Below are 26,786 nucleotides of genomic sequence, written 5' to 3'. Positions count from 1 at the left end.
CATAGGAGGATTTCATTATCCATCAGCTTTAATATTTCATTTCGTTGTTTTGGGATTGTCCCTTAATGAGTTCTGAGAATGTGAATCAGATTGGCTTATAAAATCCACGGAATAACAACATTATGTAAGGAACTCTATTTTTTTTTCCAATTATTTTACAATGGCTTCACCGTACTACTTTTATCCCAGGAAACCCTGTGGAGCCATCACTGTCATTTGATGCTCAGATCTGCTACACTGGTGACACATAAAGAGATTCCTGGAGTATAGTGGGGTTGGTTGATGTTTTTGATCTATCATGATGCTTTCTCCTTCTGTGGTGCTGTATTCAGCAGGGGTTCATTGTATGCATAATACAACCACAAATGAGTAATTTGTTTTGCTTTCCAATTGTAGTATACCATAAATAAATCTTCAGCTAAGGGGCTGGGAGAAAACAGCTTAATGAGTGATTACGTTAAATGTAACCAGTATTAACAAACTAGAGCCAGACTGTACTTGTGCACAATTTATGGCAGGTCAGGGGTGGGGGTGCGGGATCTGGCCTCCTTGTTGTGCAAAAATAATGAACCAGGAAAAATCAGGTTTCAGAGAAAGTGGCTTTATGAAGAAATTTTATATGTCACCTGTTCAGTAGTGGTGGTGGTGGTAGTGATCCCCCATTCAATGCACGATTGTTTTCCTTGAGTAAAAGTTAAATGTTCTGCAACAAGGCAGCTAATTAAATATTTGGGAAGGTGGGAAGAAGTATTTAGCTTTGCAGACACAAGAGCCACAAGTTTGTTTTGGCTGAAGCTAGTCAGAAATCTTCATCACCTTTTATAATTTCACCTATGAAAAGAACCTGAGGCAATCTAAATAGCAGGGATGAGTACTGGAGCCACTTTCTTCATTTGCTGTCTCTATCTTGTTTTTATTATAGTTACATTGCAAACCAGCGGAAATTAGAAAGTATCAATAACAATGAAGTTGGCCTTTATGTTGGACTGAAAAATCTGTGAGTATCTGACCTTACTATCTTTGTTTAACATAAGTGCAGTAGGATTTACAGACCCTCATCAGTGAGCAAGGCGTAAATGTGCTGGGTTTAGTTCAAATATTAATTACAAAAGTGACAGTTGTTGCCCAAATAGGTTACAATTTTATTGATTAATTACAATGATCTAGGTTAATTGCAATCAAAATTATTATTATTGTTATTATTATTATTGTTATTATTATTGACCAACACTAATGATTTTACTTTATATGTTTTCACAGAACCGTGGTGGATTCAGGTTTAAAGTTTGTGTCTCGTCAGGCTTTTCTGAAAAATACCAACCTGCAGTACATGTGAGTCAGAACAGCTCCTGTCTTGTAGGTCAGAATTTCCCAGACCAGGTTACTTCCCTGCCATTTCTTTTCATTCTCCTGATATGAAGGGTTTTAAAGTGAGGTGCATAAGGGTCGTTTGTTAATAACTTTGGCATGAAAGTGGAACTGTATTGTGCTGACAGTGTAACTTATTACTTCTGCTGTGCTGGATTATTTCCCTTTGGACCTGGCAAAGGATGAGTAGCCCAGAGTCCTCTGTGAAAACAACTTAGAAACATGACCAGTTTAATTTATTTTATTTTTGACTGGTTTGTTTACATGCCCCTGAAGAAGATAGGTGCCCCTCAGTTTGGGCTTATCTACACAGTGGCCATGGCTACACTACCCCTCCCTTTTGGAAGGGGCATATAAATGACAGGGATAGGAATCAAATCTCAGGGTCCATCCAGGTCCCAGTGATGTCAACAGAAGCCTTGTCACTGAATTCAGTGGTCCCAGATATTGAAACAGTAGATTTGCTGGGAAGATTTTCTAAATTCATTAAGGACAAACAAATGTTTGGTCTGGACCATTAGCATAATGGAGGCCAGTTGTGCTTCAAAAGTGCTGCTTTCAAAATGCAAACTGGCTGTGAAGACACAGGTGCTTCAAAATAAACCCCAGACTTCAAAATTCCCTGATTCCCAAATGAATTGGGAAGTGCGACTGGCCACCATTATGCTAATGAGGCACTGAATATTCATATCAGCACCTTATTAAACAGTTCTGATCCCTGTCATTTTCATGCCCCTTCTGAAAGTGAGGGATAGCGTAGCCATGGCCTATGAGCTTTTTAGCACATTCTAGCAGTGACGACATGGGCCAGTTTGAGTGTGATATGCTGGTGAGTAGAATTTACGCTTCCCTAGTGCAGACCAGTGTTTGTGTAGCCAAGCCCTTTGAGAAACATAGAGCTGAACTCACTCCTACTCCTCACATTTAGGAATGTGGTTCCAGTTCAGCAATGTGCTGAAATGAGCATCAGGGCTTAGAACAGGGGGTCTCAAACTCCTGGCTCATGGGCCATCTCTGGCTGGAGCAATCATGCAATCTGGGCTGGGACTCCTGGTAGCTTGGAGGAGTGGGGAGGGTTGTCCATTATCATCCTTCAAGTCCTGCCCCCTTCTGTCACTGCCCTCCCGTGGTACACCCAGGGACATAGCTTTGAGGATCACGAGAGGAGCCTGGTGCTGTATGACAGCTTCCCCATGGCTCTGAACTCTGCAGGGAGTTGCGAAGGCCCAGTTGGTGCTGCTGCACAGTGCCACGTTTCCCCAGAGATCCCTGAAGCTACATCCTTAGGGGAGGGGGATCCGCAGGAGGGAAGGGGAGATGATAGTAGGAAGGGGTGGGGCTGGTGATGGTAATGGGTTGGCCCTTCCATTGGGATTCTTGGGCTGGATTGTGCAATTGCTCCAGCCAGGATGGATCGCGAGTCAGGAGTTTGAAACACCTGTCTTAGAACATTCCATGAACTCTAGTTCTACAAAGTGTTCAAGTAAGGTCTTCAGTTTATCACTATTCAGCAAAGCTATTAAGCACCTTCTTAACTTTAGGCTTGTGTATAAGTGAATCAGTGAGAGCTAGGCACAAGTATTAAGCTAAGTAGGTGCTTGATTGAGTGGTTTGTGTAATAAAGATGGATTGCTGAATTGGGTCAGGACTGGGTGTAGTTATACTACAATAAATTTCTTTCTTCGCTTTTGCGTTCCAAGAAAAATATATTATAGGGGGATAAAATTAATAGCAATACAAACAAAAAATTCATATATCTCAATTTGCTGACAGCAGTAGTAGGCTATTTTCTCTTTTGTGGTCCAGCTATGCAAGGGCAAATGTGACAGACATTTTACTGGCATGTTATTTTAGCTAGTCATTAGTAAAAGCAAATGTCTTTGACCAGAGTCATATCAATGCATAATCATAGCAAATCATATAAAGTAAGATCTACTTGCTGGGCATATACTTACTTGTCCTATGACAATAGGTTATTTAATTATGATTTCCTTCTGAGCAGGGACACAAGTAGGATTAATAATCTTGCCAAACATGTAAAAAAGCCTGAGTAAAACTGAAAGTCTTGTCTGCCGTCAAAACTCAGCATTTTTGCTGGCAGCATTCTGCCTCTGAGCAATGAGGCATAAAGTTGTTGTTGACAGATTCTGTTGACAAAAAAGCTGTGTGGACACTCTGGAGGGCCTTCTTTTGACAGACAGAATACAGAACAATGGGCAGCCCAGCTTGTTGTGCTTCCAGGTGCCTGTTTTGTCAAGAGAGTGGCTGTGCAGTCCGGACATTCTGTTGACAGAGCAGTACACTATTCTGATTGGCTTTTGTGAAGGTCCATACTCTGTCGACAGAGCAGAGTGCACTTCTGACTAGTTTTTGTGTGGGGCTGCACTCTGTCAACAGAAGTTTTGTTAGGAAATCTCTTCTGATTATGACTTCTGTGGACACATTGCTGGAGTGTAACCGTAGCCAAAAAGATTAGTTAATGCCACTTGTTATATTTACAATAAGTGAACCAAAGTGACAGTAATTAGCATGAAAATAGTTCTGCCTGTGTCTTTGGATTCATTCTTTCTGTAGAAAGAATAATTTGTTTGTCCTTAATGAATTTAAAAAATCTTCCCAACAAGTCTATTGTTTCAATATCTGGGACCACTGAATTCAGCGACAAGGCTTCTGTTGACATCACTGGGACCTGGATGGACCCTGAGATTTGGTTTGGGAAATGAGCATTCTGAAAAAGTGAGATCAGCCCTGTTTAATGAACAGTAACCTTGGCAAAAGACTGCAGAAAATCTAACATTTAATTTGAAAACAAAAGTTCACATCTTGCCCCTTTTGAGCTGGAGGGAGTTTTACTTTTTTTAAATACAAATATTGTAATGAAGATTAGAGTTAATTGTGTAAATTTTAATTTTGTTAATAAAATATTATGGCTGTAATCCTCTCACAGGAGAAATCTTTCAATGCAGTCACAAGGCTTCATTAAAAATAAATGCTGTATTCTTACACCATAAATAATAATAGTATATAATAATATCATATGCTAAGGAATCTATTAACACTGAGTTATTTAAATGCCTTTTGGCATCAACTTACTTTCCGGGGCAAACCTCTGTAGCCAAAATGCCTTTCCATAGCTGATGTATGATGATTAAGGTTCAGTAACAATGTAAACAACAGAAAGTGAAATGCTCCAATAGACATCATTTAAATGTAATTAATAGCCTTGTTAATTTAATTCTGGTATTCTCATTGACCTTAGACTCAAATTACTCAACAATCACTTTTAAAGGCCATTAAACAGTACTGTTTTAGCTATTCTATAATTTATAAGCTCGGCAGCCACTAATAATATTTTTAATAGACTTGTTTAACGCACTTTATTTATATTATATTAATACCTTTAGCAGTAGCAAAAAAGATCACAAATATTGAATATTCCTAAAACATTAAAAAGCCATTGTCATGTACCAAGATTGTTCATAACTGCATGCATTTTACATGTTCAAATCTACCCTGGTATTTTTAGGGTGCCATCAGTGTGGTATCTGAGTGCTATGGGCTTGAGTAGATTAAGAAAAGATACCTACATTATCTGTATGTTATCTAATCCAAAGTACACCTTTCCCTTTGTCTAAATGCTGTTTAACACCTTTTATCTTGATACAGCCATTGAATTTGGCCTCGCTGACTTTGAAAGCCTAAATTGAGGTTAACACTGTTAACTATTCTCCATCCTAGGGAAAAGTTTGTGGTTAGTTTGGGATTAGCTAACACATGTTTAGTTCCAGGGATTGGGGCAGCTGGTCTGATTCTTTTTTAATCACAGTGTAAATGTGCAATAGAAGTTTTCAGTGTATGTGTTTTTTGTGATCAGATGAGAAATGGATCTGAAGTGGAGTGCATGAAGCTGGTTTAACATGACTTGTCTCCCCTCGGTCATCTTCTCTTCACTTCCCAAGCTGTTGTGAACAGCTTTGCTGCAGTTCGAGATCGAAGACTTTAATTCTAAATTGATAAAGTCTTATGTGTGCATGTGCTTATTATTTATTTATGCTAGCCATTATAATTTTTACTGTGATAATGGCTGCATTTGGGGCACCTCAGCAGCCCCAGCCATGGGATTGGCTGTAGGGGGAGTGTATGGGGACATAGAGAGCTGGCTGAGTACCGGCTCCTCTTTTTTTAACAAAATAGGAACTCTCTCTGTGTGTGTATACATATCTATATCTATATCTATAGATATAGACAAAATGTGTGTGTACATATATATATATATATTTATAAGGCTCAAGAATTTAAATTAAATTACTTGTTAAATTGAAAAATCTGAAAACCCTTAACTGTGTAGGAGAAAAGACTACAGTCATGAAGTCCTAAACATGTCAGTATATAACCAAGAATGCAGATGAGCATTTTTTGTTATTGTTTCCCACAACTACAGTGAGGCTGTTTCTGACTTTATGTGCAGTGGCATAAGTCAGAAGTAAGTCCGCTGAAACTACTTGGCTGATGTAGGCAAAAGGAGAGTCGGGCTCTTGGAGTATCTTGTCATTTTTCAAAATTGTGTTTCAGAAGGTTAGTGTAAACCTTGCCCCTGTCAGTAGCCTCACTTAAATCAGTGAGCATGATTCTTCTCAGCCTTGCATCATACATAGTCATTTACACCTGTGCAAAGTGACAGTTTGGTAAGCTAGCATGTTACACCCATTTTTCACCACTATAAATGGCTATGTAAGTTGCAAGGCACCAGAAGATCAGGCAGTCTCACTGATCTGATGGAGGGCATATCTATACTTACCTATATTTGATGCTCTATGATCAATCCTCCGGAATTCGATTTTGCTGTGTCTGTAAAAATGCAGCAAAATCGATCTCTCTGGGCTCAGCTGTCAACCCTGGCACTCCAGACTATCATGTGGAGTAAGGGACGTTGTTGGGAGCCCGAAGACCCTTGATCTATACCAGGGAACAAAGTCGATCCTGGTATGTTGATTCTAGCTCCGTTAATGGTGTAGCTGGAATTGTGTATCTGGAATTGACTTTGTTCCCTGGTGTAGACCAGGCCTGTACATATCTCAGTGCCTTGCAGTACTAGGCCCTAAAGCATTGAGTCCCCTAACCTAGAGGTTGTCTAGGTCATGGAGAGAAATTAGGGTTAGGTCAGGATTAGCTAACTCATGATAGCTAATTTTTCCCTACCCACAAAATCTTGCTTGGTATAGATGCAAGTCATACCTTTAGCCTTAACCAGTTACATCAAGGCTAAAGGCATGACCACATTAATCTCTGGTATCACTAAGTGAAAGTTTCACTGCAATATTGACAATGGAGCCTCTCCTGTACCTTTGTAATTCTTTACAAATGATTGTGGTACTTTTGTTCATAATACTATCATCCCAGCCAAGACTTTGTCAAGCTGGGATTTAAAAACCTCTAGGGATAAAGATTCTACCACCTCTTTTGGTAACACATTCCAATGCTTCATCACCCTCCTGGTGAAATAGATTTTCCTAATATCCAACCTACACCTCTCCCTCTGTAACGTCAGACCATTGCTCCTTGTTCTGCCATCTGTCACTACTGAGAACAGCCTCTCTCCATCTTCTTTAGAGCCCCCTTTTAGGAAGTTGAAGTGTGCTGTCAAATTGCCCCTCAGTCTTCTCTTCTGCAAACAAAATAAGATGAAATCTCTCGGCCTCTCTTCATAGGTCATGTGCTCCAGCCCCTTAATAATTTTTGTTGCTCTTTGCTTAACCCGCTCCAATGCATCCACATCCTTTCTATACTGAGGGGCCCAGAACTGGATGAAATACTCCAGATTTGGCCTCACCAGTGCTGAGTAGAGGGAAATAATAACTTATCTAGAAGTAACCTTTTTCTGATTTGTGGAGGAAAGGTGTGTTTTTTGTTTTTTTTTTTAACAGGTTGGAAGTGAGGCATTTCTGATTAAGATGAACATTTCTCCTCTTAAAAATCACAGAGAGAACATTTTGGTTAGTTATATTTGGAAGCAGTAAATGCTTAATTGGCGTAAGCCCCCTAATGTTAGCATTTTACAGTTTTCCTTTTGATCTCTCTCAAATTGTATATCCAGTTTGAAAAGAATAACTAAAAGGCTTATGTTAAGGATGTGTGCTAGCATGTGGTTGGGATTAGATGAGTACAGAGTTCAGTGCAGACTTACAGAAATATGGGAAACACCCATTTTGCTTATGGATAAATTGGCTGGTAACCAACATCTGGACTTTCTGTGGATCCTTGTCAAATGAAATGAAGTTAAGTCCACTATGTTTTCTGCATTGTAGGAGTGCTGAAAGGTGGAAAATTCTGCCCAATGTTGAATTTGTTTATGAAGCTAGTCTTCAGAACAAGTATGAGGGGGTAGCCATATTAGTATAAATCCACAAAAACAGCGAGAAGACCTGTGGTACCTTGTAGACTAACAGATTTTTTGAAGCATAAGCTTTCATGGGCAAAGACCCACTTTGTCATATCCAGGTAGTGGAGATTCTTTGCGCACAAAAGTTTATGCTCCAAAAAAATCTGTTAGTCTATAAGGTGCCACAGGACATCTTGTTGTTTCTTCATAACAAGGTGCTTGTGAATTAGGATTTTTCAAAGCCATATTGGACTATCAGAAGAATTCAGAAGTCAATAGACTGAAACCCACAGATTTTCTTGGGGGCTACAGTAGGCTCAATATTCAAAACAACACCTTTTCTGTATTTTGGCTATGGAAACTAGCAATACTAATACAATCTAATGTTCTCTTTTCTCACAGTAATTTTTCCAGAAACAAGCTCACAAGTTTGTATAAGAAAACTTTCCGCCATCTGAATTTGACTGATCTGTAAGTAGTGAGATTTTTTAAAATGAATATTGTTTGTGTGTTGGAAATAGAATAGCAATCTGACATTTTTTAGGTCTTGATCCATTGAAGTCAATGGGTACCACTGACTTCAGTAGGGTCAGAGTTTCTTCCTATCTGCAGAGAAGGTAATCTGCTTTTGGATGATGACATTGTTTAAAATGGATGTTAATTTAATTCTATACAGGAGCAAAACTCCATGGCATTTGCTTTCTCTCTACTGAAACAAAAATTAATCTATGGATAAAACTTGCCTTTCCTCATTAGATTTAAGATGTTGTATTCTGAAATTGTTTCACATGAAACTATTGGTTTTTGGCTGATAAAAGGATTAAGCCTGAATTACCCTCTCTCTGTAGTAGAGAAGAAAAATTAACCACTTGTAGATCTTCATGTTAAGCATTTTCCCAGCTTTCTTGTATTTTATTTGCCTTGCAGCAATCTTGTGTTTGGCCAGTTGACAATGTTTTTCTTTTTCTGAAAACAAAGTTGTACTGAACGAAAATATATTTTACATAAGCACATGGCTATAGAATATTTGCAAAAGTACATTTTGCCTATTCTGGTTGTTCAAACTGTACAGTTATACTCTGAGCTCTTTTAAGTAGGATGTAAGTATATCTATTAATGTGTAACTTTCTCATATTTAACCATAAGTGAGAACAGGGGAAAAAGCGATGTGCTCTACCTCTGATGTCACAGTTCTTGGTATTCCTGTTTGTAGGCTGGTTAATCTACACACGGAAGAGGTCAAGTATGTGGGCCCTGATGCTTAGGGTTTGCTCTACTCAATGTTGAAATAACTAGCCCCTTAAGGAGCCTGCAGGGATGTGCGAACTGTCAGCCACAAGGTAGTCATCCAGACTTGTCCTACAATGTATGGGGAATGCCAGGTGCCTAACACAGAGATTCTCAGAAGTCATTAAGGTGAACAGGTTGTCCTGACATAGGAAGATTTCTGGTCTCTCAGAGCTTTGCACAACATTAGGGCTCTGGAGGTCTGAAGTAGGCAAGTCAGAAATAATAGTCAAGAAGAATGTGCTGTAATTTCAGAGATCTTTTGGAGTATGTTCTCATTTCAGTATATGAAAAATGAAGAGCACAAATGCCTATGCACCAAGATGAGATTATATCCCTTGGATATGTTCCATTGATGATTAAGGTGGTATAATCACTTTTCAGTCCACAGAACTTCATTCATGGGACTTTTCTTTCATAATTTGGTTATCACTTGTAGTACCCGGAGGCACTGAGACATCATGCTAGGGTGAGTGAAGTCTCTGCTCTACAGCATTGGCTGAGAGCCAGCTGGCTTTTAGCTCATGTGATAGAGCACAGGTCTTTGGCCCCTACGATCACAAGTTCAATCCCTGGTGGTAGCAACCCAGGTCTGTCAGCATTACACACTGATCATTCATGTGGAAAGAATGGCTAGTTGCAAAAGGCTTCCATTTGATCTGTCCTCTTAGATATCTGTAATTCTTTCTAAAATCCCAAATTCTCCTTACATTCCTCTCTGTGCCTGTCCACCCAAATCTAGTTAAAAATGCCCAAATAACAGTTTTCTTTCCTTGTTTTAAATGTGGTTTATCTCTCCCCCAGGAGGCACACCATGGTGATGCTCTGTAAGAAGGCGGGGAATAGAAACGTTTGTTATCTTCCATGCATTTACTAGCAGTAACTTTCATTTCTATATTTGGTAGATGATATCATCTCATTAATAAAGATGAAACTTTAAATTGTAGCACAGTACCTTCAGGCATGAAGCACGGTGTTAAAACAAAAACTTATTGTCTGGGGTTCCTCTGCAGTGCACAAGTGTAACAGATATCAGGATTTTGCTCAGGGTGACTGTGAAAAAGTACAATTCAAAGTTCAAATCCTGCAATTATTTATGTCAGTATATATCTTGAGTCACTCCACTGTGTTCAGCTGAATAACTTCACTTTACATGTGAGCTCTGCTGACTGCCTCTGGACCTTTCCGTCATTGGGTGAACTATTTTTTATAGGTGTCATGGTTGAACTGGGTCTTGAAAGGGATTTGAAGGAACAAAAGGTAGTAATTCACAAATTAGTTTCAGTGAGATCTCAGTGGAGCATGTTGATTTTGTGAAGATGTTGGTATAATCCTGTGCTAAGGATCCCTCTGCCAAATACATATACACTGGCCAACTGGGCAGTCTGTACATAAAAGAATAAATGGACACAAATCAGATGTCGGGAATGGTAGCATACAAAAACCTGTAGAAAAATACTTCAGTCTCTCTGCACGCTCAGTAGCAGATTTAAAAGTAGCCATCCTACAACAAAAAAATTCAAAAACAGGCTCCACAGAGAAACTGCAGAGCTGCAATTCATTTGCAAATTTGACACCATCAATCAGAGACTGAGAGTGGTTAGCCAACTATAGAAGCAGTTTCTCTTCTCTTGGTGTTCACACCTCCACATTAGCTTCTAATGAAGGGCCACATCCTTCCTGACTGAATTGGCCTCGTCAACTCAGGCCTTCTTCTTGATCGGTACTCCCTTCTTTTCATGAGCTTGTATATTTAGACCGGCCTCTTGAATCTTGACTACGTGCATCTGATGAAGTGGGTCTTAGCCCACGAAAGTTTATACTCCAATATATCTGTTAGTCTACAAGGTGCCACAGGACTTCTTGTTCTTTTTGCGGGTATAGACTAACATGGCTACTCCTCTGACACTAAGGTGGAAGAGGGCTTAAGATGGGAAAGTAGTAGGGAATTGAAGATTCTAAACAGACAAGAAGAGTTGTGGGAATTCAGTTCAATGAAGGTTGTGGGAATTCAATTCCAGGAGGTAGGAAAGTACTGCCTATTGGCAAAACACCTGGGAGAAATGAAGAAGGAGAGAGTACATTTGTATCATAATCGTGGGATTTATGCCACAGGCATTCAGTAGTTTGGGATCCGGGACAGAGGATGTAGAAGCTGAGAGTGAACTGAGATTAGAAAAATGGAATAATTCCACTCCCTTATATCATAGAACCTCAAAAGGATATTTCACGGATGGCATGTTGGGGGTGGGAGGCAGGATACGAGGAGATAGAGATACAAGATGTAGACAGGGAATTGTAGCAATGAGAAGGAGCATGGGAATAGAAATGGTAGGTGAGTGAGGAGGATGTATGATAGGTAGTGGCAAAATGGGGAGAATAGACTTGAAGAAGATAAGAAAGGAGAAGCAAGAAAGTGGAAGTGAGCTAGAGAAGAGCTAGGGTCTGCCTGGTGGAAAAGCAGTGGTAAGTTATGATAGCAATACACAGGACAGTAAAACAGTTGTGCAGTTGATCAGACAACAAGGATAGTTAATAGCTTAACAAGTCCAGGGGATAACTAACATCAGTGAGAGTCCTGAGAATGGAGGAGAAACTGAATATGGGAGGTGGGATCTGACAAATAAAAATATAAGTGAATGAAATCTCAGGCCAAGGTGAGGTAGAAGATATTCCCCAGACTTTGGGGGTGAAAGGAAACAAGAAACCGCTTTGAAAGGATTCTGCTTTCAAAACAAAGTTGCAGTTACAGCTGTAGAATTAGAGCAAATGAAATGAAAACATTTTGTTGCCTCCCACTAAGCAAGTAAGTGCATGGAAGATACAATCATGCTTCTATTCCCCACTTTCTGCAGAATATCACCATGGTGTGCCTTCCCAGGGAGTTAACTCACATTTAAAATGATGGAAGAAATTTTTTACTTGGGCATTATTAACTAAAGCAGATTTTTTTTTGAAAAATTCTTTTAACCCCAAGCAGTGCCATTGAAATCAACAGGATGACTAGTGTGGTATAAATGATCCACAAAAATTGTTGCAGGTCAGGTAGACAGACCCATGCTAATGCTGCTTCAGCTGGTGTGCTAAAAATAGATGCGTTGGTGGTGATAGCGTGTGTGACAGCTTGGCCTAGCCACCTGAGTACAAACCTACCTAGACATCTAGGCTGTGTCTACACGTGCACGCTACTTCGAAGTAGCGGCAGTAACTTCGAAATAGCGCCCGTCACGTCTACACGTGTTGGGCGCTATTTCGAAGTTGAAATCGACGTTAGGCGGCGAGACGTCGAAGTCGCTAACCCCATGAGCGGATGGGAATAGCGCCCTACTTCGACGTTCAACATCGAAGTAGGGACGTGTAGACGATCCGCGTCCCGCAACATCGAAATAGCGGGGTCCTCCATGGCGGCCATCAGCTGGGGGGTTGAGAGATACTCTCTCTCCAGCCCTTGCGGGGCTCTGTGGTCACCGTGGGCAGCAGCCCTTAGCCCAGGGCTTCTGGCTGCTGCTGCTGCAGCTGGGGGTCCGTGCTGCATATACAGGGTCTGCAACTAGTTGTTGGCTCTGTGTATCTTGCACTGTTTAATGAAAGTGTGTCTGGGAGGGGCCCTTTAAGGGAGCGACTTGCTGTTGAGTCCGCCCCGTGACCCTGTCTGCAGCTGTGCCTGGCTCCCTTATTTCGATGTGTGCTACTTTGGCGTGTAGACGTTCCCTCGCTGTGCCTATTTCGATGTTGGGCTGAGCAACGTCGAAGTTGAACATCGACGTTGCCAGCCCTGGAGGACGTGTAGACGTTATTCATCGAAATAGCCTATTTCGATGTCGCAACATCGAAATAAGCTATTTCGAAGTTGGGTGCACGTGTAGACGTAGCCCTAGTGTGCACCCTCAGCTGACACCCCTGTAAGCTGCAGCCCTGCTAGTGCAAATAGAACTAGCTGCTGTCTGCCTTCCTGAGCTGGAAAGCATACTTCCAGCTGCCTTGTAAATGTACCTTATAGGTGGAATCTGGGGAAACACATTACTTTTCAGAGAAACTGACTCATGAGTTTGTCTTCATTTTCTATAAATTTAACACTTTGCTGCCCAATTATTAGAATGCGGATTTGAATACTTAAGGCAACAGATTTTGTGAGCAACATGACTATAGCTTTTGTGCATCATGGTCACTTGTGAAGTTTCATTGCTCTTTTTATAACGACATACCTTTAGGAGTCAAAAAGAAAGCCTGACAAATGTATCAGTTGGAACTCACCTGTTCTTTCTAAGAGAAAAGGTGAAATCCTGGACCATTTCAGTCAGATGTTTGGGTTGTCTCTATATGTCACTCAGACTTCATCATAACACACTGGGCTGAGGTGTTCATGAGTATTGAATTTAGAATCAGGAAGATGGGCTAAGCAATGAATGAAATTCCACAGCGTGCCTGTGTAGTTGTGTGGTGTTTGACACTGAGTTACAGCCCTTTTTTAGTGAGGTTCTTGTTGGTATTAAAGCATTTCAGTGTATTGTTTTTCAAAGAGATATGATGACCTCTTCTTAAAAGTGTGTGAAATTCTTGTTTACAAGAAGAGCTATTAAACTTCAACCACAATATGGGTCTGAATGGGCCTTTAAAGAGTCCACCTCATGTACCAATAATGAGTCTTTTCAGGAGTGTTTGTAAACTAAATGACGAGAATCAACTATGGGGCAGATTCTGATCGCCATCTAACTGGTAAGCATCCATAATGATTTCATTGAAGTGAATAGAGTCACTCCAGGTTTTCACATGTGAAACTGAGATCATAATCTATCCCTGTGTGTGGTATCTCAGATTTGTGATAAGCACTATGGGCAAGATCTTCAGCTGGAGTAAGTGGATTATAGCTCTGTTGTCTTCTGTGCAGATATACTTATTTATAGCAGTAGAGAAATGAGGATCTGGCTCCATAATTTTATTAAGCAGAGTATGTAACTTCTAGGCTGCACTTGAGGTGAAGTTTAAAAACAAACCAAAAACCTCAACCAAACAAAAACATGAAGCAAAGTGTCCAGACACATGATGTCAACTGATTTTTTAACAAAAATATTTAATTTTTGCTACAGGATTCTAGTGGACAATCCATTCAAGTGTTCCTGTGATGTTATGTGGATCAAGATACTTCAGGAGAACAAGTTTTCTAACACAGAAGCTCAGGACTTTTACTGCATAAATGACAACAACAAGAGGATACCTCTGTCGGACATGCAGATCCCAAACTGTGGTAATATGCTTTAAACTACAACAATTCATAAGTTAAGTTACTGTCAGACAGGAAAAGTGAATGTGTTTTCAGCTCCACATAGCTTCAAGGTACTCTATTTGCTGCAGCATAAAATCTTAGGAAAAAGTCCCCCTGCCTCTTTATTCTTTATGAGTTAATATTGAGCGCTTTAGTTAGAATGTTTTTTTTTAAATCTTTTAAAATCAACATTTTCTCAGAAATGCATCAAAATGAAAATATCTGAATATAGAAATTATATATAAATTCTTTAAATTGAAAAGGATGCTTTCAAGATGAACAAACCCAAAATGTTATTTACTTCAAAAATGCCATGTGCTACTTTAACTGAATCCCTAGATTAATATAAATTGAACCTCTCTTTTCAGGCACCCTTGGTGCCTGACAGATACTGAATGAGAGAATCTGCTGGACCACAGAAGGTCAATATTGTCCAGTAGCATTACCAACATTTCCACTGATTACAGGACTCTTAGAAGATATTTAGTGGTAAATTAAAGCTAAATAACAGGACAGAACACTAAGAGCCAGGACTGGTGGCTGTCAAGCTTTATGGGACTATGGAAAACTTGGACACACCCATGATTATGGTCACTCGAATAACTAAAATCATGCCAAATTACAGATGTTTCTGTATGAGAGAATGCCAGAGTAGAGAGGTTCTACCCATAGAATCTTTTTATTTTCCTTTTAAAAATGAATACGGCAATGTTATTAGCATCATGTTTTAAAAATTCAGGCCATACTTTTTAAATAAAGCCCATTTAGAAAGAAAACAAAAAGCAAATAATTCTGTAGTTTTGCACACAAATCTCAGCAATTGTGTGTGCAGAGTGAGAAGCCTTGCTGAGTCCAATTTATAGGGGTTAAGTGAAGCAGATCTTGCAGGTTTCAGTTTGTAGCATTTGGCAAAATACCAGTCTCCACTGGTTTGTGGAGAAGTGGTATGCTAATTGTCATTTCCCTCCTTCAGTTGCTTCCTTCTAGAGGGACTTGGAACAATTGTCAGGTCTTTTCATATTTTAGTAGTTGGAAAATGTTTTTCTTAGCCTCAGATCTAGTGGCAGTGGGAGCAGCTGAGCTTGATTGCTTTCCTAACCACAACTGTTTGTGACTCAAAATGAAACTTACTAGAAAACATTTGTTTTCCTTGATTGGCAGAGAGAGGCTACGTCTACACGTGAACGCTACATCGAAATAGGCTATTTCGATGAATAACGTCTACACGTCCTCCAGGGCTGGCAACGTCGATGTTCAACATCGACGTTGCGCAGCACGACATTGAAATAGGCGCTGCGAGGGAACGTCTACACGCCACAGTAGCACACATCAAAATAAGGGTGCCAGGCACAGCTGCAGACAGGGTCACAGGGCGGACTCAACAGCAAGCCGCTCCCTTAAAGGGCCCCTCCCAGACACAGTTGCACTAAACAACACAAGATCCACAGAGCCAACAACTGGTTGCAGGCCCTGTGCATGCAGCATGGATCCTCAGCTGCAGCAGCAGCAGCCAGAAGCCCTGGGCTAAGGGCTGCTGCACACGGTGACCATACAGCCCCGCCGGGGCTGGAGAGAGAGCGTCTCTCAACCCCTCAGCTGATGGCCGCCATGGAGGACCCCGCAATTTCGATGTTGTGGGACGCGCAATGACTACACGGTCCCTACTTCGATGTTGAACGTCGAAGTAGGGTGCTATTCCTATCCCTTCACGGGGTTAGCGGCTTCGACGTCTCGCCGCTTAACGTCGATGTTAACATCGAAATAGCGCCCAACACGTGTAGCCGTGACGGGCGCTATTTCAAAGTTAGTGCCGCTAGTTCGAAGTAGTGTGCACGTGTAGACACGGCAGAGAGAGAGAGAGAGAGAGAGAGAGAGAGAGAGAGCGTGCAATGAAGCAGGCATGTAGGAAAAGAAGGAAGGACAGGGCGACACACACAGTGAATAGATTTAGCTGGGGAAAGAGACTAAGAAGAGTGAATCGGAAGATGGATGGGAAGAAGATACAAATAAACTCTGCCTTTCTTCTGTAGTAGCGCTCAGAGTGCTCTCTGCAGCTATAACTTTTCTGTGAAGTTCTTCAGAGCACTAGATCGCTTTTCTCTGAAGCATTTCTAGTTGTTCTTGAAATCCATAACCAGAGAGGAGAAAAGGGTGGAAATCAGAGGAATGCTCTGCTTCCTATAGATGCTGCTTAATACATGCTTCTGCCATGACTATATGTGTCAAGCCAAGAATGCTGATGATTGGAGAGTAAAGAGCATCCTGGTAATTAGTAGCTTTCTCCTGTTGCCAGCAGTGTCACTGGATAAGGGAGGGAAGAGATGGGCAACAGGGGAGGGGAGAACTGACATGGTTTGTGAAATAAAAATCTATCTGCAATACAATGTAATGTCAGTCCTGTACTCAGCAAATCTCTCTTCAGGTGTTGGCTGAACTTGGCTTCTCTGCTTTCAGAGGCCCAAGGGAAAGCTGCTGCACCTTCCAATCTTGTAAAGGTCTTTGGGTGGAATGAAGGTAGTAGGCACCAAGCAGAGTTGTTGGCATGAAGTACTGGAATCCAAAACCAGTCTCTGTTCTGCTTTAGCTGGTCATAGGCAACATAGGCACTTCATAATCCTTAGTTAGAACCCCTCTGGTAACTAGAGATGTCTTTATCTCAACAGCTTTCTGAGTTTCTATCATTAAAGATCATGAGATTTTTACTGAGAGGCTGCAGCAAGTTTGGGTGTGTTTCTCAGCCCCTGGTGCTCTGTGTGTGGGATGTGTGCCTTCTCCCACATAAAAGAGCTTTGCAAGATTGTGGGAGTCATTGACCTATCTGGTGACCCTTCCATGTGGTCTATACCAGAGCAGGAGAAGGAGGAAACTGGCACTTGGTCTTGAGTTCATCTAACAGTGAGGTTGGAAACCCTGTCAGTGGAGGTTGTATTCAAGATACCTGTGTTTTGGAGGAGAAGGGGTGTGACTGTCAATACAGGATCACGAATTATTCATGGTCTGGTCTGATGTTCATGTTTGTGCCTGGAGCTTGAACATACTTGGTTATGGATAGACTTGTGTTTGTCTTAAACTCTTAGCTCAGCCCTGCGTGAACATTTGTGCCTTATTATGGCATTCCAGATTACTCTCTTGAGTGATCTTACACAAACAAATCCAGAGCATGGTTTTGTACTTGAAACAAGATACTCATACATGCTAAGTTTGCCATCTCCCAGGAAAGTAGCAAATATACTTAAAGGAGACAAATCACAACGTCCATGAGCACTACCCCCATTCTGCAACTCTTTTAAGAAATCCTATATTAATTCACTATTTTAACTGTATTTCTATGATATGTGTTTTACATTGCTTAGGTTTTCATGGACTTAGTTTTTGGAGAGCCCATAGTTCCCTAGATTGTAGTTGGAGTTGTGGCTCCTTGTTAAAAATCAGAAGTCATGTGAATTTTTCCCCTGTGGATATTTTTCTAAAGAAGTTAATTTGTTTAATTTTCAATGCAATGTAAGTTAACAAGGCTAGTTGTTATTTAACTATAGGGAGAATTCAATTTTTGTTTGGCTTGAGTAATTTTTTTTTTCCTTTTTTTCCCCTTCCTGAAAATTAACTCCACCCCACCTTTCTTTTGACTTTGCGACTTTGCTAGGTGTTGCGAGTGGGCAGACCTTTGTAAGCTATCTTTTCACCTACATTCATCACAGCAGATTGTTTGATTTTCTGAATCAGCAGCTAAACAAACGCATTTCATTTTAGAAAAAAAATGAGGACGCTGCCTGACAAAGTATTTTGTTAATTTATTCTGACAAGTGTCATTAATTGTTGATGGTAATGCTTCATAGTATACTAGTAAGCATTCCGTAGTGTTAGTTGTAAAAGACTGTGGGTATGTTTACATTTGGAAATAAAGTCAAATTTAGGAAAGTCAACTTTTTAACAGTAAATTTTATAAAGTTGAAGTTGAGTGTCTGAAACTGTTCACAGAGTCAACTTAGTGTGCTCCCATCAGATTGCCTAAGTTTGACCGTGGCAGCAGTGCATTTGGGACATCTGTCCCACAGTTCTTGAAGACCCATTGCATTTTGGGATTATGTGCCAGTGTCTTGGGGGAGAAAAAAGTCACCACAAAGTGTTCTGAGTTTCTGATGTCATCATCCCAGACTGCATTTCTGTCTCATTCCACTAAAAGAAACAGACAAGGGAATTTTTGCTCCACTATTACCTTGGCTGCTGCCCACCATTACAAAGAATAAAATGGATCCCAAGATGCTTCAATGTTTGGTGCAGTGTTTTGTGATGACCTCCCACATTGTGCTGCAGTATGTTCCGAACATAATCCCTGTGGAAAATGGATGGGTTGATGAAGAGGGCACTGATGGATGTGAAGATCTGGAGAGTAGCACTGGAGAGTTTTCTGCAGCACTGGAGCCACTGTACACTGTGGAACTCAGGTTCTGGACCTGCAAACCCAGCTCAGATGGGGAGCCAGCATCATTTTGCAGTCACGGGACGATCAGTAGTGGCTGTAAAACTTCTGTATGCCTAAGGCTGCTTGCATTGAGCTTTGTAAAGTGCTGTCTCCTGTCCTGAAGCACAGTGATACCAGCATGAGACCTGCTTTGACAGTTGAGAAGTGTGTGCCAATTGCTCTGAGGAAGTTTGCAATGCCAGACAGTGACAAATCAATTTGGCGTGGGCAAATCTACAGAGGGGCTTGTAGTCATCCAGGTACCAAGGCGATCGCTAAGCTTCTCCTGCGAAAGACAGTGACTCTGGGGAATGTGCAGGACATAGTGTATGGTTTTGCTGCCATGGGGTTCCCTGTCTTTGGGGCAGCCATAGGTGGAATGCACATCCTCATCATGGCACTGGACGACCAGACCTCAGAGTACATTAACCACAAAAGGTTCTTCTTTATGATATTGCAGATTTTGGTAGATCACAAAAGTTGTTTCACTGACATCAGTGTGGGGTAGTTTGGAAGGGTGCATGACACATGCCTCTTTAGGTATACTGGTCTATTTAGCAGGCTTCAGAGTGGTACTTTCCTCCCAGACCAGAAAATCAACACTGGGAGCGTGGAAATACCCATAGTGATCCTTGGTGGCCCTGCTTGTTCTCTTGGCTCATGAAGCCATACATAGGCACCCTGGAGCGCAGTAAGGAGATCTTCAACTACAGGCTGAGCAGGTGCAGAATGGTGATAGAATGTGCCTTTGGCCATTTAAAAGCCAGGTTCAAGTGCGCAATGACCCACTTAGATCTCAGTGAAAAACATTACTCTTTTTGGCGCCTGCTTTATTTTTCGTAACATTGTGAGGCAAACAGGGAGAATGTCATGCCAGTGTGAGGGGCAGAGGCAGATCTCCTGGCTAGTAATTATCAGCAGTCGAACACTAGGGCAAACAGGAAAGCACAGAAAGAGACGATAAAAATCAGGGAAGCCTTGTAAACCAAGTTTATGAATGAGCATGAAAGGTCCTGAATCTGCTGCCGTTAACTAGCATACCCCCTCACACTGAAGGTGTTTTCTTGCTCTGTATGAAGTCTCCTTCAACAGCATTACAACCCTCACCACCACACCCAACCCCAAAGCATGGACCGCAAAGCATGTTAACTAGTAAACAAAACTTTCTTTTTCTAACCTACAGTGTTTTCATTTAGGGGGCCCTAATGGCTGAGTGGTAGGTGTAGGGAAAACAAAAGGATAATAAACTCATAATTGCTGTAATGTTAGCCTTCTGCTGGTGGGTGATTCCCTGGGAGCAGAGTGCAAGAATCTCTGTGACCTTACCTCCTCCCCCATTCTGGGGCCCTGAGGAAGGAGTGGAATGTGTGGAGGGAAGAGGTATGGAAGCAGGGCATAGATTGGATGGGGGTTTCAGAGCCCCGAGCAGGGGAGGGTACTGATTATGTGGAGGGTGGTCTGAAATGGGGTGGGGGCTGCAGTGGTTGGGGGATACAGAGTGCCAGCTGGAGGAGGAGAATGAATGTGGAAAGGGTGGCATCTAATGGGGGTGCCTGGGGTGGCCAGGGGATACAGAGCCCTGACCAGGTGAGGAGAATGAATACAGAAAGGCTGGTCTGTAATGGGGCATGTATTGCACAGGGGGTATAGAGTTTGTAGAGTTTGATATTTTTAAGCATTGCTTCCATGATCACTGTCTGCCTGTTCCTTTGTGACAGAACTGAAGCATGCATTTTAGTCTGATTGTCCGCTATGGTTCCCCTCCAATCTCTCAGCTCCTCTTTCTTTTCCTGCTGCTTCAGAATAATCTGCCGTCATTTCCTGATGTATCTTCTTCCTCTGCATTTGGGGCATCCTCGATTCAGGGGGAATGGGGCCTTTAATCCTCTGACTCCTGTTTCCAAGGTTGCTTGCTGTATAAAAAAACCATGTCGAAATATTAAGGGCATTGTCAATAGCAACATTTTTATCTTTACTCGGAATAAGGAGCATACTGACAAAATTCAGTGCCTCATTAGCATGGCGCCAGCTGTGGCACTTCAAAATTGCTGCTTTTCACTCCCGTGCGGCTTGTCCAGATGGGGATCCTTTTCGAAAGGACCCCACCAACTTCAAAATCCACTTATTCCTATCTGCTGGTAGGAAAAAGGGGATTTTGAAGTTGGCAGGGTCTTTTCGAAAAGGACCCCGGTGTAGACAAGCCACATGAGAGTGAAAAGCAGCAATTTTGAAGTGCCACAGCTGGCAGTATGCTAAAGAGGCGCTGAATATGCATTTCAGTGCCTCATTAGCATTCTTCGAAATGGCCATTAGCACAGCTATTTCGACGTTTTCTCTAAGTGTAGACATGACTTTAGAGAGTAGTGGAGGTGAAGCAATGACCAGAAAGGACACATTGAGGGGAATTGTGGGATAGTTTCAGAGGCTAATAAAATCAGTTTTAATAACGATGCCATCTGCACTTGTAAAGGTTGACATTGTAAAATTGAGTTTTCGGAGCTACTCCCGGTGAATTCGGCATTACAGAAGTTAGCCTTAAAACCAACCTATTGAGCACTGTGGTGAAGACTGATGGTTTATAAAATCAACCCTAGACCCTTAATTTTGACTTAATCCCCTAACATAGAGCTGGCTTTAGCAATCGGGCACTTTGCTACTGTGCTGCTAATAAATGGATTCTTGGTTTGAATTCTCTGGGTTGCAGGCCTGTGAAGTGAGAACATGAGAAACTCTGTGTCACTGTTCTTGTTTGTGTGGTTGAAATGTTCACTAATGTGCTGGTTAAAGGCTAGTGTCAATTCCATTTTAGTTTTATAGTTGAACTTCAATTATCCACATTAATAGTGAGAGTCATTAAAAACTACTGACTGTGAAGTCCCTTTTTTGACCTCTGATTTGGGATATTTTTCTGTACTCAGTTTCAAAATGAACAAATATACCAAGTCTTCAGGATTCTTTTTCGTCTGGAACAAAGAAACTGTCTACAACATAGAAACCTATGTTTACATTGCACAGGTAGTAAAGAAATAATTTTCTTTCACTCATTTTTAATACCTCTGTTTCTGTCACTGTCCCTAGACTCTAACATCATTCAGCCTTGTATGGCCAACCTAGCTAATCATAGCTCTTACCTGACATGTAGCAGGTTGGTTTTGTGTGAGAGGGAAGGAAGAGAGAGCGAGACCACAAGCTCCATCCCTTCACAGGAAATCATCCCCTGAGCCACATGCTTTGTGAATGAAATGTGGCCTGCGGGGAGAATACTCCATATGTTCCCCCAGTCACATTCTGCTGCCATCCCAATGATTCCTGAGCCAGGTTGTCTGACTGCCCTGTCATCCAGGAGAGGTTGTTAAATGAATGGAAAGAACAGCCCTGTAGGGCCTGGTTGGTTTCCTCCTTTCTGTTTTGGCAGTGTGGAGAAGATGCTCCATAGAATGGCCCCCCATTTAAGACTTCACCCATTGCCATACTGAGAGCAAAGGTATGATCTTTTGTCAGAAGTTCACGGCTGCGAGAAACCAGAACTGCCCAAAGGAGGTGAAAACATTTGGTAACAAGGTTATTTTTAAAAGTCGTGGTCCACACAGTCCAGCAGCTATGTGGCAGGAGGTGGGGGCGAGCCTGTCAGCCTCATGGCGTCTTGGGAGGGGCAACCTCATAAAACGTACATAAGTAAATGCTGCAGGGAATATCCTCTTTTCAGCTTAGCATGGTAACTGTAGTATTTCTTGCTAGCCCTGGGATGGAGCCACAAGGGCAAGCTCTCTCAAGCAGTGAAGCCCCGCACAGGACTGGACCTGGCACTGTCTGCAAGTATGGTCTGCACTGTCCAGCAGCCTCATGATGAGGTGGGGTGAGGGCTAGCCATGTGGTGTGGCGAGGGCTAGCCCACCAGCTATATGGTGCCTTGAGTGAGGCCGGGGGCAGCCCCGCAAAATGTGAAGTGCATAAAACAAGTTTCTCAGCATCTCCTGCTAAACCGTGTGCAGGGAAGAAGCCTTCAACTCTGTGCAGGGCAGGACATGGTCCTCACTGCCTGGAAGCCACGTGGTGTGGGGAGCCAGGGGCTAGACACGTGAGGACAAGGGGGCTAGCCCACCAGCTGCAGAGGTGGCCCCGTAAAGAATGTGAAGCACAAGAAACAAGTTAAACAACCTGTTGAAATGGTTCAGTCAGGTGGGTGCTCCCAGAACTGCCCACAAGGAGGCAAAATACATTTGGTAATGTTTATTTTTTGAAATTCACTGTTTTTCTTTTAGTTTCCCTTAAATGGTTACTTTTAAAAAAGGGGCAGAATGAAGCAGAGTGCCAGCAGGGACCACTTAAAAATATAACCACCCCACGGTAGCTGGGCGAGGGGCAGGGAGCAGCTCCATAAAATGTAAAGTTCAGAAAACAAGTTTCTTGGCCTCTCCTGCTAAATCCTGTGCAAGGAAGAAGCCCTCTCAAGCACTGAAACCCTGCACAGGATGGGGCATGCTGCTGTCTGCAGGCATGGCCCTCTGAGCCTGGCAGCTATGTGGCATGTGGGGGGAGGTTAATTTTCACCTGGCACCGCTGACCGTCCCTGGTGTTTACTCAGCACAGATTCATCCACCCACACAGCAATGAAATACTGGACCTCCTAAAGGCTCCATGCTGGGGCTGTTTTACAATGTGGAGAAATCATGGCTAGATGTAATCACTCCTGAGGTCTGCTAGTCATACTGTCCAGAAAGAAAATTAATTCAAATTCCTGGGCTTCCTGTTACCTGCTTCCTGCACACATGCAGAGCAGCAGAGGTGAAAATGGCAGGAATAGACACATTTTGGGCATTGTGGGACACCTCTGGAGGCCAATAAAATTGATCTAAAGTTACACTATTTCCACGCTAGCATCAGTTTGACCTTATAAATTCAAACTTGGCATTACTCTGCCTGGGAAGGGAGGGGCAAGAAAGTTGACCTCCATGCCTCTTAAAATTGACTTAATGGCATTTGCAGTGAAGACCGTCAAATATAAAATCAAACTAAGTGCCTTAAAATCTACTTTATGCGCTAGTGTAGACAAAGCCTCTGATTGTGCTCTTTCACATGGGGAATGGCTACCCCAGCTCCTACAGGAACTGAAAAGAAGGGTTGATGATTAAAAAAAATGAGACAGGTTGTAACCTCTTTCTTCAGACAAGTACAACCTCCTGGCAATACTCGTGTGTACTAATTGAAAGTAGATTCTCCAAAGCCCAACAGACAAAGGAAGGACTCTTGGATAAATATGCCAAGTTTAAACTGGCCCAAGGCTGTCTTTTTGATCCAGCAAGTAGTCCAAAGAGGTCCCTGATCCACTCAGGGAGGCATTGGAGGGACTGACACCTGCCTACACCCAAATTTGGAGCTGTGGTTGCCTCTGGTAGGCTTTGTAGCACAAGCATAGCTTCTTTTATTGTTTCAGTATAGTTAATCTGTAATGCGTTCACTTTAAGAATAAATGTGTGTATGTAGAGAGTTCTGTGGCACAATTGCTGGAAATGTATCTATTCGCAGCCTGTGGAGAGAAAGCAAAGCATAGATACTGACCTGCTGAGGCCGTCTGGCTTGCTGTGATATCACAGTGTAAGGGAATCCTGTGCAGCCTAGAATCCCCTGTCAGGAAAGAGAGAGATGCTGATCTTTATCCAAGAGAGATGACCTCTGAGGAGCTGGGAGCCTAGTGTGCCTGCCCATGAGGAATCATAAAAGGAGAGTAAGTCATTGCCTTGATATAGTAGATACCACTGATGTGTAGGCAGACTGGGTCTGTGGGCATGGATATAGTGTTTCAGTTGAGGGCAGCTTGTCTAACTAAGAACTTCAAGACTAGGTCCAAAACTTGTCTCAGTAATGGGATTTTGCTTTTCCTGTGGAGAAGGGGCTGACTGTTTTCTCTTGTACTTAGTACTACAAATCTTCCAGCAAAGATTGGGCTTTGCTGTTGTTAACTTGCATTATGTAATTGACAGACTTTTAGAAGGTGCTGCTCCCTGTTTGCAATCATGATCTAAAAGACAGTTTGCTCATTTCTTCCTGTGTCCAGAAAGCTCTTGTCCAGTAATTTATATAGGGAAATGTTAGATAGTTCTAAATGAATTAGATTCATACAGGCTTTACTCCAGACTGTGAAAATGGCCTTTGTGATGGATTTCTGTTCTGGAGGTACATATGAAGAATACCGAGAGAGTTTTATTAGAAACAGAGTGGGAGACATTATGGAATTTTGATGCTAGTGAGAAAAGGAAGACTGATTGAAAGGTTGGCATGATTGTTAGTTTAAATAATAGAACAGGTGTACAGGCTATATCTTTCTAGTTTGGCATGCTCTCATCCAGCAACATCTGTAATCTGGTGTGATTTTAGGACTATTTATCAGGGGTATGGCCAAGTTTCCCTTGGTTCCATGAAGTTTGGTTCCAACTACCAGTCCTGGCTCTCGGTGTTCTGTGCTGTTACTTAGCTGTAATTTACCCCTAAATGTCTTCTAAGAGCCCCGTAAACAGTGCCAGTGTTGGTAATGCTGCTAGACAATATTGACCTCCTGTTGTCTGGCAAATTCTCTCATTTAGCACTGGTCAGGTTCTGAGGGTGCCAAACTAGAGAGAGTCAACCTGTAGTATTATTGATGAGCCAATAAAGTAAGCATTGGCTTTTAGGCTGTCACATCACAGCATAGTTCAGAGTAGTCAGAAAAGGCATAATCCAATGGGTGATTAAATCCATTATCAGTCCAACTTCACAGGTAAAGCTGACAAAAGTAAAATATAACAAGCAAAACTCATAAGCTTTGTTTTAAAAAAGGCATAAACATTCTTTCTGTGTTACCTGTCAAAATATTAATTTACTCTCTGTTTTGCCTTATTTACTTTGGCTCCAAGTAGTAGCTATTATGTATGATGTATGCCGGTAATCTATTTTTATACTCTCAGTACTAAGTTTTAGTTCTTATCTGTGATCAAGATCTCCATGAATAATGGTTTGTACGAGAGTTTTGACAGCACCATGGTTTATGTTGTAACTCAAAAGCTGAGTTACTGTTTTCTCATGCCACTGAATATAATTAAAACATTTTTCATTATTAAGAGTGTTTTAAATGAAAATAAGTGAGTTGACTGCCATAATTTATCGATGAAGCTTCTTGTTGGGAGGGAGGGAGAGAACAGGAATCGGACTTTCAAAATTGCATGTACCAAACCTGTGCACATACTACCTGCACACATGCAAATCCAGATGATTCTCATGTACAAACCTATATATCTGTGCAAATCAGGGGATGCGTGTGAGCAAAATTAAACGCTTATTTTTGTACATGCACTGTCGAAAAGCCGATTCTCAGAATTTAAAAACAACTTTCCATTTTACAGCTGTGGTTTTCTGTCCTAGTTACTTTGAAAGGGAAGTATTTTATCATAGCCATAGAACAAAGTATTGGGAATATTCAGAGGAAACAGGGAAGGTAGTGTGATCTTCTGGGTAGAGAACTTCAAAGACCTGGGTTGTACTCCTCTTTCAGCAACAGAACAGTTGAGTGACCTTTAGCAAGTCGCTTAATGTTTGTACCTCAGTTTCCCCGCTTCTGTGGTGGCAATGATACTTATCCCCACTGTAATCCATTTTCAGATGTGCTAATGAAAAATTCTCTGCAGGAGCCATCTATTATTATTATTGCATCCTTGTAACGAGACAAAGTCTGATACTATTGTACCTTCTTTCTAACAGTCTATAGAAATGTCTCTCTTAATTCCTTATAAAATGGAGTCTGGTCAGGATTTTGCCTTCAAGAAAGTGCACACTTGATATCAAGAGTGTGAGACTATTCTGCATGATTCTAAACATATAGCTGGGACCTCTTCCTCCAACCTGAAAAGTTCAAAAGTTTCACGTTTGTCATACTGAAGTGTTTGACTTTACTGCTGTATTTTCAGCATTTCTAATTATAGGAACAGCAAGTGCTGCAGGTGGAGCACAAAGAACATTTATTGCTCTATGCTAAATGTGTTTTTAAATAGCAGCTA

At 41.7% G+C, this 26,786-nt stretch overlaps 1 protein-coding gene across 4 annotated transcripts in view; it reads left to right on the top strand.

Moving 5' to 3' along the window:
• Positions 1-26,786, top strand: part of NTRK2 (neurotrophic receptor tyrosine kinase 2) — a 320,394-nt gene that overhangs the window by 29,084 nt on the left and 264,524 nt on the right. For all 4 annotated transcript variants that reach the window (XM_074995165.1, XM_074995167.1, XM_074995168.1 and 1 more), the window contains exons 3-6: positions 923-997; positions 1,261-1,332; positions 8,150-8,218; positions 14,122-14,279. In XM_074995165.1, the coding sequence (XP_074851266.1) occupies positions 923-997; positions 1,261-1,332; positions 8,150-8,218; positions 14,122-14,279 (374 nt within the window). The remainder of the gene's footprint in view (positions 1-922; positions 998-1,260; positions 1,333-8,149; positions 8,219-14,121; positions 14,280-26,786) is intronic.

Source organism: Carettochelys insculpta, chromosome 5 (assembly GCF_033958435.1).
Source record: "Carettochelys insculpta isolate YL-2023 chromosome 5, ASM3395843v1, whole genome shotgun sequence".
NCBI lineage: Eukaryota > Metazoa > Chordata > Testudines > Carettochelyidae > Carettochelys > Carettochelys insculpta.
The sequence above is the reverse complement of the archived record's forward strand: the minus strand, read 5'-3'. Positions and strand labels throughout refer to the sequence as shown.